The sequence below is a fragment of the Calonectris borealis genome, chromosome 5 (assembly GCF_964195595.1).
Source record: "Calonectris borealis chromosome 5, bCalBor7.hap1.2, whole genome shotgun sequence".
In the NCBI taxonomy this organism is placed as follows: Eukaryota; Metazoa; Chordata; class Aves; order Procellariiformes; family Procellariidae; genus Calonectris; species Calonectris borealis.
The window spans coordinates 19,188,664-19,206,611 of NC_134316.1; the positions used below are offsets into that span (position 1 = coordinate 19,188,664).

The window sequence follows — 17,948 nt, forward strand, 5'->3', positions numbered from 1 at the left end:
TGGTGTAAAAATCCTCTTGTTTAGTGATGTTTAAATTTGGTATTAACATCCCTAATTAAGAAATCATTTGGCAATATTGTGCTTTCTTCTCCTTTTCTGTAAAGTGAAGTGTGTCCAGAAGTTGAAGACAAGGTTTATGGTTGCTGTTACTTCTGCTAGCAGAGTGGCTGTGATTTAGACCCTTATTGTCAGATCATCCTTACATCATTTAAAGATACAATCCATCTTAAAACTCAGACTGTATTTTCCTAACTCACTTCTTTGTTGCTTAAACCAAGAGGTTAGCTTGCTTTGTCTTTTTGTTTGCTTGAAATTGGATACTACGTCAGTAGAAACAACCCCTGGGATATGTGCATATTGAACTTGTTTTTGTCCTTCCACATTTGTCCTTCCACAAGGTTATTTAGGAAATACTCTGCATCTATTTTTGGAGTAATCCAAGAAGTTACATATTTCAAGATAAAAAATTTCCCATGGGATAGCTGACTCTAAGGATATGTCATGCAGTAACTTTAAACAAGATTTAGAAATGTACTGCAGTGATCAACTTAAGCTCTATCAGAGACATATAACAATTGAGATTTTAGTGCTGCTGCAACCTCATATAATTTCAGCCTCACAGTCCCTCATAGCTTTAAGATCTTTCAGTCTGTGTTTAGTGAAGGCACTCTAAGTCCTTCTTCTATGTATCATGCTTCCTGAAGTCACCACAGTGAGAGTATGCATATAGATATATAGACACCATGTTGAACATAAGCCAGCAATGTGCCCTTGTGGCAAAGGCAGCAAATGGTATCCTGAGCTGCGTTAGACAAAGTATCAGCAGGTTGAGGGAGGTGATCCTTCTCTACTCAGCAATGGTGAGGCCATACCTGGGTCCAGTTCTGGTCTCCCCAGTACAAGAGAGACATGGGCATACTGGAGAGAGTCCTGTAAAGGGCCACTAAGAAGATTAAGGTACTGAAGCGTATGAGGAAAGGCCAAGAGAGCTGGGACTCTTCAGCCTGGCAAAGGGAAGGCTCAGGGGGATCTCATCAATGTATATAAATGCCTGAAGGGAGGGTGCAAAGAAGGGGGAGCCAGGCTCTTTCTAGTGGTGCCCAGTGACAGGACCAGAGGTAATGGGCACAAACTGAAACACAGGAGGTTCCCTCTGAACATCAGGAGACACTTTTTTAGTGTGAGAGTGACCGAACACTGGCACAGGCTGCCCAGGGAGGTGGTGGAGTCTCCCTCCGTGGAGATATTCAAAAGGCGTCTGGACATGGTCATGTGCAACTGGCTCTAGGTGACTATGGTTGAGCAGGGGGGGTGGACCAAATGACCTCCAGAGGTCCCTTTCAACTTCAACCATTTTGTGATTCTGTATGCTAAAGGGTTTTGTGAGTGTATCTTTTTAAACCTGTTGACGTGTCTTTGCTATGTGTTTTCTGTATGTGCATTCTCAATTTTCCTTCAGAGTCCTTAGCTTCAATATCTACATTTGAAGTAACTGAAGGAAAACTTGCCTTCCTCTTTACATAAAACTGCGGGAGCTACACATATAAAAGATAGGTATTGAAACATGATTCTACTTAGGCTCCCAAGATTTTGAACTTCCACTAGCTTTATTTGATGGCTCCTATTTCTTGTATTGAAAGAGACAATGAGGCCTCTATCCACTTTCTCTTTACTGTTCGTCGTTTTGAGGGGAACACTATGCCCAGTCCCCTTAAGTCCCCTTTTCACTAAGCTGGACAGTCCTAGCCTTTTTTGTAGATCTTAATATGAAACACATTCTATATTTCTGATTAATCTTGTTGCTCTTCTCTAAAACTTTTACAGTTGTAGTGCCTCCTTTTTGCGAGTAGGGCATGAGCACGGCACACAATTTACAAGGTGCAGGCAAACCTCAAATGGCCCAAGTGTGGTTTTTGCTCTTTATTTTCTAATAATTTTTAACATTGGAATTGGTTTTGGGTTTTTGACTGCTGTTAGGCATCAAGTTGATATTTTTGTGGAGCTATCTGTTGTAGGTATGAGATTTCTTTTGAATAGGAATAGTAAGCTCAGTGTGTATGAAATGAGGATTGTTTCTCTTGTGGATTAAGTTACATAACTTATCTCCTACAGATGTCATGTTTCATGTCTGCATTTCCTCTAACCTTTCTTTATTAAAAAAAAAAAGTTGGTTTCACATTTGTCATCCTCTTGTCTTTGGGTACGATAGAAGTTCAAGTGAAATGTTAAATGCTACCATTAGTATGGTAACTCTTTGATTTAACACTCAACATGTTAAGTAATTACCAAGTAATTGTTATTTTGTTTGTTTTACAGGAGAATATTAAAAAGTGAGCCACCTTACCCACAAGAAATGAGTGCACTATCTAAGGATATAATTCAGCGTCTTTTGATGAAAGACCCCAAGAAGAGGCTAGGTTGTGGTCCCACTGATGCTGATGAAATCAAACAGCATCCCTTTTTCCAGGTAAAACAAACAACAAAACTCCCCAGATACCACTTACTCTACATTAGTGCCTTTGAAATCCAAGTCTAAAGGAGTTCTCTTGTTTTGTTAACAGAATAGTTTAGAGGCATGTTAATTGCATGAATAATTGCATTGAAGTTAGTGAGAATATCCATGTGCTTATGTATATGGATTTTGTGCATACTACAAGAAAGGCATGGTAGATTTTTTAATATATTCTGTCTGTTTCTAACAGTTACTTGAAGCAGCCAGAAGACACACTACTTAAACAGGAAGGTTTAATGGAAAAGACTTAAATTGTATGTTGTGTGTTGGTTTTTTTTAAAAGAAAGTTAGCCACTAACGTTATTAGTAAAATTTGAATATTGATAAAGTTCACCATTAGCGATAAACGCCTCCTCTGTATTTTCCTTTGCCTAATTAAGTCTTTAGTCGTTTAGTAGATTTTAATTCTGTTCAGATTTCAGTGTATTAACATTTGATTTCAAACAATGACAAAGATTGGATTTGTGTACAACATCTGTACTGTACCATCCATTGCGGTTAAAATTGTGTGCTTTCTTTGAAAGAACTAAGTATGTATTTCCGGTGCTTCTGAAGTTAAATGTATTTTTAATTAGTATAAATTTTGGAGTATTTAAAGTTGGTGGTTTAAATTAAACCTTTCATATAAATATTTTCAATGTAATTATCATAACATTCAACATGGGCAATATCTTGGCTTTTTTAACTTCTCAATTTCTTCTCATCCCTTCTGTATTTCCTTCCTCTTATAAGAGACTCTGACAAAGTAGAGTTAAACTTCCTTTATTCACTGTTTGTTTTGGAAGATACATTTTTTTCCTTATACAACACTTTCTAATCTTGACTTCATTTCGGTTCCACTCCTTTACAGTAATAGGGCCATTTTCTCATAACTACCACATCTATGCTTCCTACTTCTAGCCATGCATTTAAGTAAGAATCCAGAGGCATTATGCTCTCAGGGCTCTGGAAGCTGAGATTAGTAATTATGCATAGAAATCAGCAATGAAGAAAGAGTTGAAGATACTGCATGCATGCACTATGGCTTACAAAAATATAAATTTTGTTTCCTCCGAAATAGAGGAAGAAATCTAAGGGCTGTCATGCTAATTGTTTGGCTTATCTCCACTGTTAAATTCCTTTGTATTGATTTTTTTTTTTTTTTTTTTTAAAAAACTGGATTCTGTCTACTTCAATATAGGTATGATACTTCTAGCCTTTACCTAAGCAAATTAGTAGGGCATAACGTGAATGCTTTTCATCTGCCTGTGGAAAATAGCAAATGGAGTTAGGACTGTTTGTTTCTGGACAAGTCTCTCTTTCCAATACTTGTTTCTGTTAAATTTTCATTTGATTCAAACTTACTTTCCTGTTTTTGGTTTAGAATATGAATTGGGATGATTTAGCTGCCAAAAAAGTATCAGCTCCATTTAAGCCAGTAATCAGAGATGAGTTGGATGTCAGTAATTTTGCAGAAGAGTTTACAGAAATGGATCCGACATATTCTCCTGCAGCAACCCCTCAGACTTCAGAAAGAATATTTCAGGTATTTTAAGAATTCACATTAATTTTAAAAAAAAAAACAACAAACATTTATTGAACAATTCCATGTGTATAGCTAATTTGTTCAGCAATTGCAAAATGAGAAAGGTGGAAACAGTCCTACTGCAAACACAAAATTCCATGTCTCTCCATTCCCAGCTGAATGTTCTACCTGCTGGACTGCAGTCAGTCTGTCCTTTATTGATTCTTCATATCTAATGAGTCTTGTCATCTTGACTCCATCAGCCTGGGCTACAAGTTTTGACAACAGCAATGTAGTTTGCCCATGTCCACATTATGCTTTAGTTGAAGTACTCCTTTCGGAAGTCGGAGCTAACTGCAGAGTTGAAAGTCTTCCACGTCGTTTAGGAGTGCTCTAATTACTAGACTACTATATACAGATCAGTAACAAAGCTTTCCTTACCATCTCCTCCATGCTATTAAAGAGTGATCCCTACTTGGACTGTACTGTCTGGATGTCAAATGGGCAAAAACAGCCCATGTGCAGCCTTGAACTTGGAACCAAAGCTGCAGAGGTGAACAGCAGTTCAGATTGCTTTCTCTCCTCCCCTTCCTTGTGCTTTGTTGTTTTTTATTGGCTGTTTTTGAGCAGCTTAGTGTACAGGAATATAGCATCATATTTTGGAAGTTGTTAGATTTGTAGTGAATGTAGCAAGCAATGTATGCATCGTAATATGATCTGATTCATCCTGCAGTGGTAGTCACAGCTGTTCTTGTTACGATACCCAAACTGGGCACATCATTAATGTGAAGCTTATTTTGTTTTGCCATTTAAAATGGCTTGATGCTTACATCACAACATAAAAACTATTTTATGCCTTAACTTAAAAGTGTTGTGGGAAGCTAGTTTGAAGTATGAGCTTTTATCACTGTTGCAAAACAATTGAAGCTGAGCCAGGCTTTTAGCATTATTTACCAGAATTTTTGTATTGTTTTATCTATAACTGTGGAGAATCATATAACTAATTCCAGGAAGATACCTGTTCACATTGAACAGCATCATATCTACCCATTAATGAGCCAGTTACGGTTTCTGTATTATGTTATGAAAATTTTGATTTCTTTGAAAAATTCTTCTGAAACGTCTAATGTTTTGTATGCAATGTGATAGTTTGTGTGCAACAATTTCAAGCTGTGCCCTTTTCTGATGTCTTAATTTCATAGGGTTATTCTTTCGTTGCACCTTCTATTTTGTTTAAACGCAATGCAGCAACAGTAGATCCTCTTCAGTTTTATATGGGGGATGAGCGGCCTGGAACTACAAGTATTGCCAGAAGTGCTATGATGAAGGTAATAATAATATCAAGAGCGGAATTAATTTGGTTAACTTGGAACTGCATATAACTTTCAAAGCAGCAATCACAAGCTCGGCTACAGATTACAAAGTAGTCATTATTCATTTATCTGTTCTCTGTAATGGCTCCTCAGACGATCCAAGCATATAATTTGCATGTGGTACTGTTAAGAAGTGGTTGAAGTTTAATCTGAAAAATGAGATGACTGTCTAGTATTCCAGAAGACTGAAGTATAGCAATGATAGTAATTTGACTCCTGATAGTTCTTATTCAGCCAACCATTGTAGATACTTTTGAAGCTACTTTAATTATATCAGAATGCCTTCTGTGATGTATTTACCCAGAAGTACGTATAGTTATGTGAAGCCTTATAAGAACACATGCTATTGTGATGTCTTCAAACAAGCACATAGTTTTGTGGATAAATGTATGTACAGCCATCTTTGATCCTGTTTGTCTGAATATTTTGTATCTTAAGTTATTGTAGTAGTAATGATTTATTTAGTGATTATGTTTGTTTAATATAACATAAGATTTACTCTTTGATTGTTAGAATAAAGTTTATGCATATTATTAAATAGAAGTTAAGATTATATTTTATCAAAAAGAGAGCTCTTTTACAATTTACATGTAGATGAAAAATTCTCACGAAACTTTACTCTTTGTCTTTGACTGTGTATACTAAAAGTATTCTGCAGAACTAAATACAGACAGTTTCCTAACAGGACTCTCCATTTTATCATCATTATGAACTGGATCTGAAAGAGAAACCATTGGGAGAAGGAAGTTTTTCCATTTGTCGAAAGTGCTTACACAAGAAAACTAGCCAAGAGTATGCAGTAAAAATAATTAGCAAAAGGTATAAATATTCTATAAGACAATAAAAATATTTTCTTTGCTTACTGTCACCCATGGATTAGAATAATGTTCGCTACATTTTTGGAAGTGGAAAAATGACTTTAAAATAATTTCCTATTTGAAGAATCTACATAAACTTATAATGACCTTATGACCTTTAAAAGATTCTGGGAGTCTTTTGAAACAAAATGTTATTCTTGTTGGGGAGAACACAAGAAGAAACCTAAAGAGTACTTTTCTGGTTCCTAGTTGTATTCTACCCTAATTTCCCCTAATTTTGCTCCTAACCAGAGTAAGGTACAAGGCCCTCCTATCTTTAGACCTAAGTGAACTGAATGTAGGCTTATGCTAGCTCACTTTCCTAAGCAGCCCAATTGATTGCCTAGGACATTGCTTTAAAGAAGGATTTGGAGTGTGGGTTGCCTCAGATCTAATTAATTTTGTGTGTGTATGTGTGTAAAATGGAATTAGACTATGGAGTTTTAAGTTGCATCTTGTTTCCTGGATGTTCTGAAGAGAACACCACAATGGAGGCAGCTGACTTGCTTTGTACATGGGGACCATCTGGTCCTCTTCCAGAATAGATACCTCTGGCAGTTTCTGCCCAGAGAAAAATGAAGATAAGGGATTCTTTGAGGGGTGGATGGATTTTTAGCTTAATTTTGCAGTGTTCATTAGTAAATATGTCCCTAGTGTGTTGTAGAATGCTGACAGGAAACAGAAGGGAAAGTGTAAACGTTTTGCTTTCAGAATGATAGTTCACAGTGATCTCTTCTCCAAGACATTTGGCTGTACCTCTGTTTTTCCAGACTTTAGAAGTAACTGTCCACCAGACTTAAGTGTTGCATTACATGCTTTTTGGGTAGGATAAGTTCAAGAATAAGACACTTAAATATAGGTGTCTGAGTCAGTTTTTAGAGGTCTGCTACGATTAATGGAGGCCTACTCAAAACTATTGGTGGAGCCTGCAGAGAGACTCGAATGACCAGGCACTAGCAGTGGGATTCAGTAGCTTAAACATAGGCATCTACGTAGTGCCATTTTAGCATCCGTTGGTGTCCTTTCTGTCCTCCAGTTCCCATCAGTCTTGTGACTACTACCTTTATGTAGATGTCTTCATGGCTGATGTCTTCCAGGCTGTCCTATGCTTAGGCCACTGAATCCTGCTCTAGGTGTGTATTTTATGGTGAACTAGTTCACCCTGTAAGATTCATTAACTAGAATTTCTCTCATTATAATGAGACCTTAGGCAAGTAGTATGCAGTAGACACCTACATTGGGTGTTTTAATCTGGAAATCTCTGCCTTGTGTCTACAGTCAAATTTTTTTTTCTGTGGTGCATGCAGAGCTGTAGATCAGTACTCCCATCTCATCTTAAACTAATGGATTTTTTGTTTCTGGATAACAGTGAGTAAACTAGTATTGACTTTTCCCATAGAACTAAACTTTTAGGAATTATGTCCCTAAATGATATTACTCACAGGTTCTTTTGCTCTTTCTCCTTCGTCTTGGTGGACCAGGCTAAATGAAGGTAAGAAGTGGTCTGTATACAGAGATTTTCTTGGGATTGCAGGCTGTGAGCAGACTCAGAGCATGTTTGTGTAGTATTTAGAGGTAGCAGTAAACCCACACTTTGAATGGCCATGCAAACCCGCCCTGAATAAGAAACTGTTAAACTGTAAATAATATTGCTCTGAGGACCATGCTAGTAACTCTTGCTAAAAGGAAAAGTATATTAGGTTTCTAGTAACTTCTTTGCCTCAAAGGCAGAGTCTTTCACTCCTACCCATCAAAGGTGCCAAAAAAGTGAATCCTACACCTAGACAAACCTTTTCATGATACGTGAGGTGAAAGCTTAGATCACGAGTTCCTCTGTGGTGTTGCTTTGTTAGTAGTGCTGGACCTGCCTCCATCCAACAATCTGAGGTTTATCTGTGTGTCTGAAGGCCAATGAAACAGTGGAGTCCTGTAAACTTGCTTGAGTTACTGTTCTAGAGCTTCCCATTTGTTTTTCATGACATTGTCTGCTTAAAACCTGAGATGGCAATTATTTGTAGAGGTGAAATACTCAGAAAAGTCCACACACAAATTTTAAAGCTTTATGTTCTTGATACTGAACCTTTTCCATCTGTTTCCTAGGTCCACCTTGTCCTGATGGTAGTTTAGGAGGGAAAGACTATCTGAGTCGGTTTTTTAATTTCTTAAGGACCTGAAATCACTTTCAGTTTAAAACAACATCATCAGCAGAGATGCAGGTGGAACAGCTTAGTTTACTTGTTGAGTATATGAAGCCTGCAGAAAAACTGAATTCTCTTGCACAAAATTCTCATTGCGGTTCTGGTCCTAATCAGGAAAAAAAAAAAGCAACCAAAAATTAAGAACACGTGTGGTGAGAGAGATTCTATCTGTGTTATCCATAAGGCCATTCTCTAAGTCAGTACAGGATTAGCCTTTCTTGGAGAGAGTTTTGGCAAAAAGTTTTGGGTATTATTTGCCCAAAATAAACCAACATTTGTATTTAGTGGAAAACAAAATGTTCTGCTCTGTCCCCATTCACACAGTTTTTATAACGTTCACCGTGTTCACTTTTTCTGGCTATAGATTTCAGTACGTGAAAGAGAATTTGTGCGATGATTTTTGTTCTGGAGCTAGTCTCTTCTTCTCTCTTCCATTTCAAATTTTTACAATGGCCTGTTTAGGGGTTCATTTGTATAATACAGTTCATATATATAGATGATGATACTCTTTTTTCTAGTAGGATCTCATAGTTTCCATACAGCTTTGGAAGTACTTATCTCCTATAAGAATGCAAAAGGATTAGGCCAATAATTTGAGTCTTCAAGGTAAAGCTGAACTAAATAAAATTGAAGCTGAACTAAATATTTGTAGGAACAGAGGTGAAGTCAAATTGTCCTGGACTAAGGGAAAGGTTTGTTTTAGGTAGAAACTACAATACCTTTTCAGCTTTTGCTGTAGCAAGTTGCAGTTGCATCAAAAACATTGTTTGATTTGGGTGTGGTTTTTTTAATGTCCTAACTTGCAGGGTTATGTGGAGAGTTCTGCTCAGCTTACTTTGAATATGCTTTTAATTGTGTTCAAGCAGTTGTAATATTAAAAAATCCGGATTGCAAGCAATTAAAAAAATAGGTGTAACACTTTAATGTGCAATTTGCTCAGTAAAATTGGTACAAAATGACTGCTCAATTTTTCCAGAATGGAAGCCAACACCCAGAGAGAAATAACAGCTCTGAAACTCTGCGAAGCACACCCGAATGTAGTGAAGTTACATGAAGTTTATCATGACCAGGTATTTTGAAGAAACTGTAATCAGCACTTGCCAAACACATTGCCATGTGTTTTCCCAAGAACTTATAGGAGTTAAGCGTACTGTTACTGTGGAGGCAGCTTTTTTCTTAGGGCTTTTGTCTAGTGAATATAGAAGATGAAGCAGAAGTTCTGCGTTCAAAGGAACTTGCAGTTACTCCAGCAAATCAAAAAAGTATTTGGAAGAATTAGTCTCGTGGATTCTGTTTCTGGTTTTGTCCTTGGTCTACTTTGTTAATCATCATACAATATATTCATGGCCCAGTTTCCTTATCTATGATACTGAGGTACCTAATCACTTTCCCTCAGGGTTGTCATGAATCTTAAAATAATATTTGTGAAATAATTTGGAAGTCTTGCATATGAAGATTACATCTCTAGCATTTTTTTCTTACATATTAGTAACTTAATGGAGATAACCAAGTAGCTTGCTAAATTATCAAATGTGAAAGTAGAGCCTCTATTTGAAAATACATTGAGATCAGTTTAGGGTTTATTTAGAGACCTTAGTTGTCTTTTTCCTTAGTGTAATGCAAGTCCACAGCATGTAATAAGCCATAATTTGATCTAACTTGGAGGTTGGCCCTGATTTAAGCTAGGAGTTTGGACCAGGTGTCCTGCAGAGGTTCCTTCCGACCTAAACTACTCTGATTCTAGTCTATGATTTTGTAACAGAACATGGGCTCTCTTGCCTCCCCACATATCCCAGTCTATCCCCATCATGCTGTTTATACAAGGACCAGCAGAGTGCTCATGTGGAGCACTTCTAAAATGAGCTGGGAGATGAAAAATCTGTACGGTAATCTTTAATGATAAGGAAGCCTTTTTTTTGCATTTATGTACAGTATGAGTACATGTGTGTAGAACAGGACACTTTTTTCACTTTGAGTAAAACGACTATACTCAGGAATATCTAAAAAAATAATGTTCTTCAAATTGCTTTGCAACTGAATAGGCTACTCTCAATCAGCCAACTCATTGTATTTTTAGTTGCTCCTGGTACCTCCCAGGTGTTATGTTCCAGATTACTCATGCACAATATTCTGAAGAAGCGATCAAAATTTTCTAGTTTTGATATTTCTGCGGTTTGTCTTAAAAGAAGTTCCAATTTTTAACTTGCTCTAATATCAGTCTGATCAAATTCTACATTAGTAGAATAGAGTATTGGGTTGCAGTCTCTTGGTGAGCCACAAGAAGTTTTCTAGCAGAGAAAACTCTTTATCCTTTCTGACTTTCCTGTCAGCTATTCCCAAGATATAAAGAAAATTTGCAGGAGAGGCTATTTTACAAGCACTACTAGCAACATGACTAGTAGACACCTTGTTTGTTCTAAGAAGCGTTACCGCTTTCTGTCCGCATAGCTCTGCTTCTGTTCCTTGATATCTAAATACTGTTAGCACCTTCTGTTCCTGACTATTTCTTTGAATTTCATTTTTTGACCTCTTCCCAGAACTTTTTTACTTTGCTTGCAAATATTCCTTTTGTTACTGTCATTCAGGGGAAGGAAATGCTAGAAGCCATCACATGCCTACATCCATTGCCTTCTGAGAATGCTAACTTCACTTTCCTGTCCTGAGAAGTCTGCTGTTTGTTTAATGGCAAGACATTTGAATTGCAGTTGATTGTGTGCTAATGTTGCCTTATAATCAAGGAAGTCACTGTTTATTGATTGTCTTGAAAAGAACAACCATCTAAACAACAATTAATTTTTTAATTTAAAAAAAAATACTCTTTAATGTTTGGGAAGATGTCATTGAGAAGATGTGATTCTAATGAGAGAGTAGCTTCGGCTACTACTCTGTAGGGGATGAAATCAGAAGAAATTCTAGAAAATCTTTGATTTCACAGTAGAGTTTCAGGGTGCTTTTAAAGGATTTGGTAACATTAAATGGCTAGATTCTTATGCATATTAATAGAAATATATCCTTACATCAGAACAATCTTAAACAGCAAAAGTCTAGCTTTTTCCAGCTTTATTTGTTAGCGTAAAGAAAGGCATTTCGTCTCCCTATAATTTATCCATTTACATGGTGGCATTGCGTTTTTGTAAATAAATACGGGTGGACATGGAGAAGACATCAACAGTCTTTAATCTCAGTGAGATTGATGTGAAAAATGTCAACTGAGATGTAATTTGGTGCTTCTCACTGGCCTTCCAAATTGCTATAAGTAGCAGTTTTATTTCTTCAAACTTTGAGAACTGTCGGAATAGCACCTAGCTCCTGAATGAACGTTGGTTTGTAATGTTAAATTTCTAACATCCCACATTTCTCTCTGTTTCAGCTTCACACATTTCTAGTAATGGAATTGCTGAAGGGAGGAGAATTGCTTGAACGTATTCAGAAAAAGAAACATTTCAGTGAGACTGAAGCCAGTCATATTATGCGCAGACTTGTTTCAGCAGTGAGCCATATGCACGATGTAGGAGTAGTCCATAGAGATCTGAAACCTGAGGTATAGTGACTTGCTTATGTATGTTTAGACATTAAGTTATTAAATATCTGGAGTGTGATGTATTTCTGTTCCGCCAGCTTTTTCTACTTCTACATTTTTAATAAAATGTTATCACTTTCACTTAGCAAATTCTGTAGATATTTTTCTGTTCATAGGTAAAAGTAACTGGTAGGAAACATTTTTAATTTTGTAAGCAATTTTCATTCTAACTTGTTTCAAAAACATTCTTTGCCTATTTGGGGACCGTTTTTACTAGTGGTAAGTATACATTTATTGTATGAAGCAGCTCACAAGCAGAGCTAGGTTGCTTGGGTACTTCGCCTGTACATTTCCACCTTTTGTTTGATCTTAATTCCCTCAGTAGGGCTTCTTCTGGAGGTACCCTTGTACTGTCTTCTGTCCCAGTTAAACACAAAATGAACCACAAACTAACGCAGCCAACTAACAAAGATGTGTGATTTGAGTTCAGTGAGTTTAGTAGTTTCCCAAAACTACTCTTGCCTTTCAGACAATTCAGTTTACTATGGTAAGGTTGACCACTGCCTTTCTTCTGCTTCCTGGAGCCAATATTTCCTCCTTTTTCTTTGCCAACAATGGGCTTGGATATGTATTAGTTTTCTTTAGCCCAAGAATAGTGTAGATTGATGTTAGTTCATCCAGTAAGGATGTTATATTGTATTGGTGATTACAGTCATCGTACCTCAGGAAACAGCTATTCCGTTTGTATCTGGAGTTTAAAATGATCCACTATTCCTACTGATTTTTCATCCTTTTGTGACATGCCTTCTGGTATATTACAAACTTACTTCTTTTACAGTAATTCCAATTTAACAGGTAAAGAAGTCTGCTAGGTGTTGGTATTAAACTGGTTTTGAAAATCAGTCCAAAATATATGCATTTGAAAACATCTCTGTATTGGAGTCTACTAAATAAACAATTAAATAAAGAGGGGCTATTGTGAAATTCTAATGTGTCAGTTGAAAACGTGACTCTTGGAAAAAGTTTCTCTGCTGACATAATCAAGGAAAGAAAACAGCTTTTGAAACAAGTCATTATTAAAAGGACAAAACCCAGAAATCCTTTCTTTCTTCATATCCTCATCATTTTAGTCTTATTACCATCTTGAATATGAAGGCCAGATTCGGTAAAGCAGAGCTTTGGGTGCATGGTAAATTGGGCCGTCTTGAATTCTACATGATGTTCAAGAACAGAAGCCTGGGAGGTCCGAGTAATGAAGGGTTAGCAAACACCTTGCAGAATGCATTGCCTCCACAAAGTTGGACTAACCAGACTGTCTCCTTCCTGCTTGTTGGTTTGAAAGTTACTATTTTAGGTTCAGACATGAACTTGGTATGGTATATGCAGGCTTCCCAATATAGATGTGGTTAGTGCACCTTTCTGTAAAAAGATGTATATAGGAAATTCTGTTGCTTTTCGAACAATTCCAGTCAGATTTGTTTGATGTTCAACTTCGACATCTAATGTGATACTGATAAGTCTATTTTAAAAAATATGGCTGGTTACTTGTCACTGAGGATGAGGCTTTTTTTAATTGTATGAACTAGAAGACTCTTCTGTTTAAGCAAGGTCACATATATTGCTTAGATCACATATATTGCTTAGATCACATATATTGCTTAGATCACATATCACATATATTGCTTAGATCACATATATTGCTCTGCAAAACAGAGGAAAAGTACTGGATAGAAAATAGAGAATTCACAGAAATAAAGAATTCATGTAGCATATGTGACCATTTGGAGCCTCTCAGTAGAGGATTTGAGGACTGTTTCTGTGAAGTGATCATTAATCTGTAAACTGGGTTCTAAACATGTTAGAGAAAAACATACCAAGGCAGAGATAATGTTGTTTATATATCCTTAAAATATATGTGGAATATAACTTTAAGTGTGGGGTTTTGTGAAACACGTTTTATTTACCTAATCAACACAGTAGTCTGAACCCAACTTGGGACATTTGGACTGTACCTTTCCTTCTATACATAACCAGTTTCATTTTTGCCTTAAGAAAGGAGGTCTTTTTAAACCAATGCTATTGCAGTTCTTTATTTACTTGTTGGCTATATAGCATCACCATAGAAAAAAGATGATTGTATTTATCACCTATCCTCATTGTATTAGTATTTTTGCTGAAATTAGGCTTCCTTCAGATCCATTGTGCACAATATTTTACTACGGAAAACTGACTTTTCTTATTGTGCATTAAGATACAATAGCAGTACAGAATGCAAAAATACTGTTTTGTAGCAGCTGTTCTCTTTTATCCGTAATGAATGCTCTCAGGTTCTTCTTATTGATCTGATTGCAGTCTAGCAATCATTTTTTTTCCCCTTCTTAATGAATTCGAAATTCATTAAATGAATGACTTTGAGTCAAAATTACATAGGGCTATAGGATTTCTAATACTGAGACTTCTTCTAGCATTGCATAGATTAAATAGCAAAGGCAACAGCAAAATTTTGCTCTCTTCTCTCAGAAGTTTAAGGGGGGAGTAGAAATCATTTATAATTCATCTTGGCCTTAGCCAGGTCTCCTAAGACTTGGCTTCACTCTTGTATCTTTCTTGACAAATACAAATACTCAGGGAAAAGAAGAACAGATCATCTTAAATCTTCTTCCAAACTGCTAACAACTTGTCTGTCCTCAAGTCCGAGATGCCACATTCCAGTCTGTAAAGCTGGAATTCTCGGGCACTACTGTATCAAAGTTTCTTTACCTTGGTGTAAGGAGTAGGCATTGGTTTGCAGTTGGACTGCTATGTGACTTTCAGTGCTTGAATGCCAGTTGGTCCCAGATCTTTTCCAGAAAGCATATCTATACTGATTTTGAGATCCATGCCAGACAGCAGTCAGTAGAACTACTGAGCTATTGGTGCACTTTCTAGTCCACCAATCTTTGCTTCAAATTATTCTCTTGCATTACTGTGCTCATGGCAGTATGGCTTCAGTGTGTTACCATTTGAGGACCAAAGACTATTCGGTCACAAGACAAGACATGCAACAAGTGTTCCACACACAAGAAAGCTGTCATTTGCAACATGCCAGAAGGAAGTGGAAGCTTAAGAAAATTTACTTTTGTTTGAGGAAGAAGGGAATTCTCCATTAATGTTGATGTCTTTGCTGTTTTTCTTGGCAGTGTTCCCTGAATTATTTTCCTGACTGTTCTCTGCTAAATACCCATTTTCATTAATAATCTCAGACAGAACTATCCTAACTTGCAGATATACAGGAGGCAGATAAACACATCACATTTTCTTACATCCCAGAGTACCGTCATTTCTACTTTTCCATTTTTTTCCCAGTGTCTCCCAGTTCCCCTTTTCTCTAGATAATGGTAAGTTTTCTGTAGTAATAAACATAGGAAAAAAAAAACTATTAAGTATTCTAACCAATTTTCTAGCCAGTGCTGGTATTGATTTTTGTCTTTGCATTTCAGAATTTATTGTTTACAGATGAAACTGATAATTCGGAAATAAAAATAATTGATTTTGGCTTTGCTCGTTTAAAACCACCTGATAATCAGCCTCTTAAGACTCCATGCTTTACTCTTCATTATGCTGCCCCAGAGCTCTTCAATCACAATGGTTATGATGAATCTTGTGATCTGTGGAGTTTGGGAGTCATTTTGGTGAGTGATAGAGGTTTTTAATTGTAACTTTATTGTATGTATTTACTTTTTGTTAAAATGCAAAGGACTTGACACAATTTCAGACTTGAATTGGGTAGATGCTGAATTCAAGCGAGGTGAAAATAGTGCTGCACAAATAATAGGTTCCAAATACAGATGTTTTCCAGGGGTGGAGATTTTTTTTCCTAAGCAGTAAATTTAATTAATCATTTCTGGGAATGGAAAAAATACTTGATACAATCTCGTTCTTAAAAAGAGATATTCTTGTTACGAGATTTTACAGGCATCCATATAATCTTCCTACAGTTTCAATTCAGAGAAGGAATCAGCCTGCATTCTGATTTACAGAAAATTAATTTCAATAGATATAAACCGGGTAGAAATATCATTGTGTTTTGTTTATAGTTTCCTGAAACATATGAATGTTTTTTCTAACAAGGACTCCAGAGAAAGTCTTGCATGTTTTAAATTTTTTATAGCCTCGAAGTTATGCTAGTCAAAGTTTTATTGTATAGCGCTGGTGATGCAAACAGCACTCCGTATTTAGTAATATTGGGTTGTCAGTACATACACTGTGTTTGTTAATACTGCTTTTGTTCTCATGACAGTATACAATGCTATCAGGACAGGTACCATTTCAGTCTCAAGACAAAAGTTTAACATGTACCAGTGCATTGGAAATTATGAAGAAAATAAAAAAGGGAGAATTTTCCTTTGAAGGAGAAGCTTGGAAAAATGTTTCTGCAGAGGCTAAAGAGTTAATTCAAGGTATGTATTCACAAATATTTCATGTACCTTCTATTTTTATCTCAAAAGATAAAATTTAGAGAACTATACAATATCTGGATGCTGTGATCAGAGTAACTTGACAGAGTAGTATCCACAGCTTGAGCTATGTATTGACCCCTAATGCAAGTTATGGGTAAAGGTGGACACATCAGAATGGCATTACAAATTGCTTGTATGCCTAGCAGAAAACTTTCTAATGTGGTGAGATGCTGTTAGAAGGTTAGCAGGGTTAGAAGTAACTGAAGAGCTTCAGAAAAAGTGAAGTCATGCTTTTGAAACATTTAAAAGCAGAGTTTTTCTTTTATGTTATTTTTGCTTTTGTAAAAACACCAGGTTGAGATAAATGTTTTAAAAGCTAAGCTTTTGCAGAAAATGAAAGCATTACTATAATTTTTTCCTTCGGCTGTTTTTGAATGTGTGTACCAAGACTACTGTATTTCTGAGCTGCTTCATTCGCGTTTGCAATGCTTCGATTCCCCTTAAGCTTTTGAGCATCTAATTATGTTTTCAGCATGAGATAAGACACCAATCTTAATTCTACTAAGATAGAGTTCTGAATTTCTGTGGAAGAAAGAAGAAGCAGGCTTGTAAGGAATTTTTGTGCCAAAAATGTAGGCATCTCCAGATTCAGACTTCAGTGGATCATGCAGAGAATCTGAGGCTTACTCTCTTGAACTTCATCCTAGACAGGTTTTAAGTGAAGAAATCATTTGGTAGTTGTGAGTTTGTGTGAAAAGAGATGTGAGTTACTAAACAGTTAAATAGCAATTTCTTGCATTTAATGATTCTTCTGGAGCGGATGATAGTATAACATTGTGTGAGCATTATCTAAGATAAATATTGGCATACCTAGGATAAATATTGTCATTACTTACTTATAAAAGCAATGCATGAGATTTTCTTAAAAAATAATTGCATTTTCTATTAAAAGAAGATAAATAGTTCACAACTGAAGAGAATGTAATATATTTCTATTAGGACTTCTAACAGTGGATCCAAACAAAAGAATTAAAATGTCCAGCCTGAGATACAACGAATGGCTTCAGGATGGCAGCCAGCTGTCATCCAACCCTCTAATGACTCCTGATAACTTAGGCTCTTCAGGAGCTGCGGTGCATACATATGTCAAAGCCACTTTTCATGTAAGTTCTAAGAAATCTTATGTCGTGCTAAATTTTGTAATGTGTTAATCTAGATTTTTGTATGTTTTAATTAAAAATATGTATTTGTCCTTATAATTCAGTGATTGCTTATAGCTGCAATTTTTTCCTCCATATCTAACATCTATGGTTGAGTACAGTGAAAACATGAATGATGATGCAAGAATAAATTTCTTGAAGACATTTATACTAATGGAGTTTTGGGGACTGAGAGACAGCTGTTCATGCAATATCTATCAGAAATAGTCTGTTTCTTAGAGAAATTTATTAAAAGGTCTTCAAACTTCTATAAAAAAGAGAAGAAACTTTCTACTTAACTTAAGTAACTGTTTGCCTTTTTGTCCGTATGGTTACAAAATCGAGG

The 17,948-nt window shown here is 36.2% G+C and overlaps 1 protein-coding gene across 7 annotated transcripts in view; it reads left to right on the forward strand.

Annotated features, from left to right (window-relative positions):
* The window catches only part of RPS6KA5 (ribosomal protein S6 kinase A5), an 83,382-nt gene that overhangs the window by 59,854 nt on the left and 5,580 nt on the right, over positions 1-17,948 (forward strand). For 6 of the 7 annotated variants that reach the window (XM_075151266.1, XM_075151270.1, XM_075151272.1 and 3 more), the window contains 9 exons: positions 2,317-2,467; positions 3,876-4,037; positions 5,219-5,344; positions 6,075-6,208; positions 9,421-9,514; positions 11,815-11,985; positions 15,444-15,635; positions 16,244-16,403; positions 17,403-17,566. In XM_075151266.1, coding sequence (XP_075007367.1) covers positions 2,317-2,467; positions 3,876-4,037; positions 5,219-5,344; positions 6,075-6,208; positions 9,421-9,514; positions 11,815-11,985; positions 15,444-15,635; positions 16,244-16,403; positions 17,403-17,566 — 1,354 coding nt within the window. Of the gene's footprint in view, positions 1-2,316; positions 2,468-3,875; positions 4,038-5,218; positions 5,345-6,074; positions 6,209-9,420; positions 9,515-11,814; positions 11,992-15,443; positions 15,636-16,243; positions 16,404-17,402; positions 17,567-17,948 lie in introns of those variants that run through there. The other variant, XM_075151273.1, reaches the window with a different exon arrangement.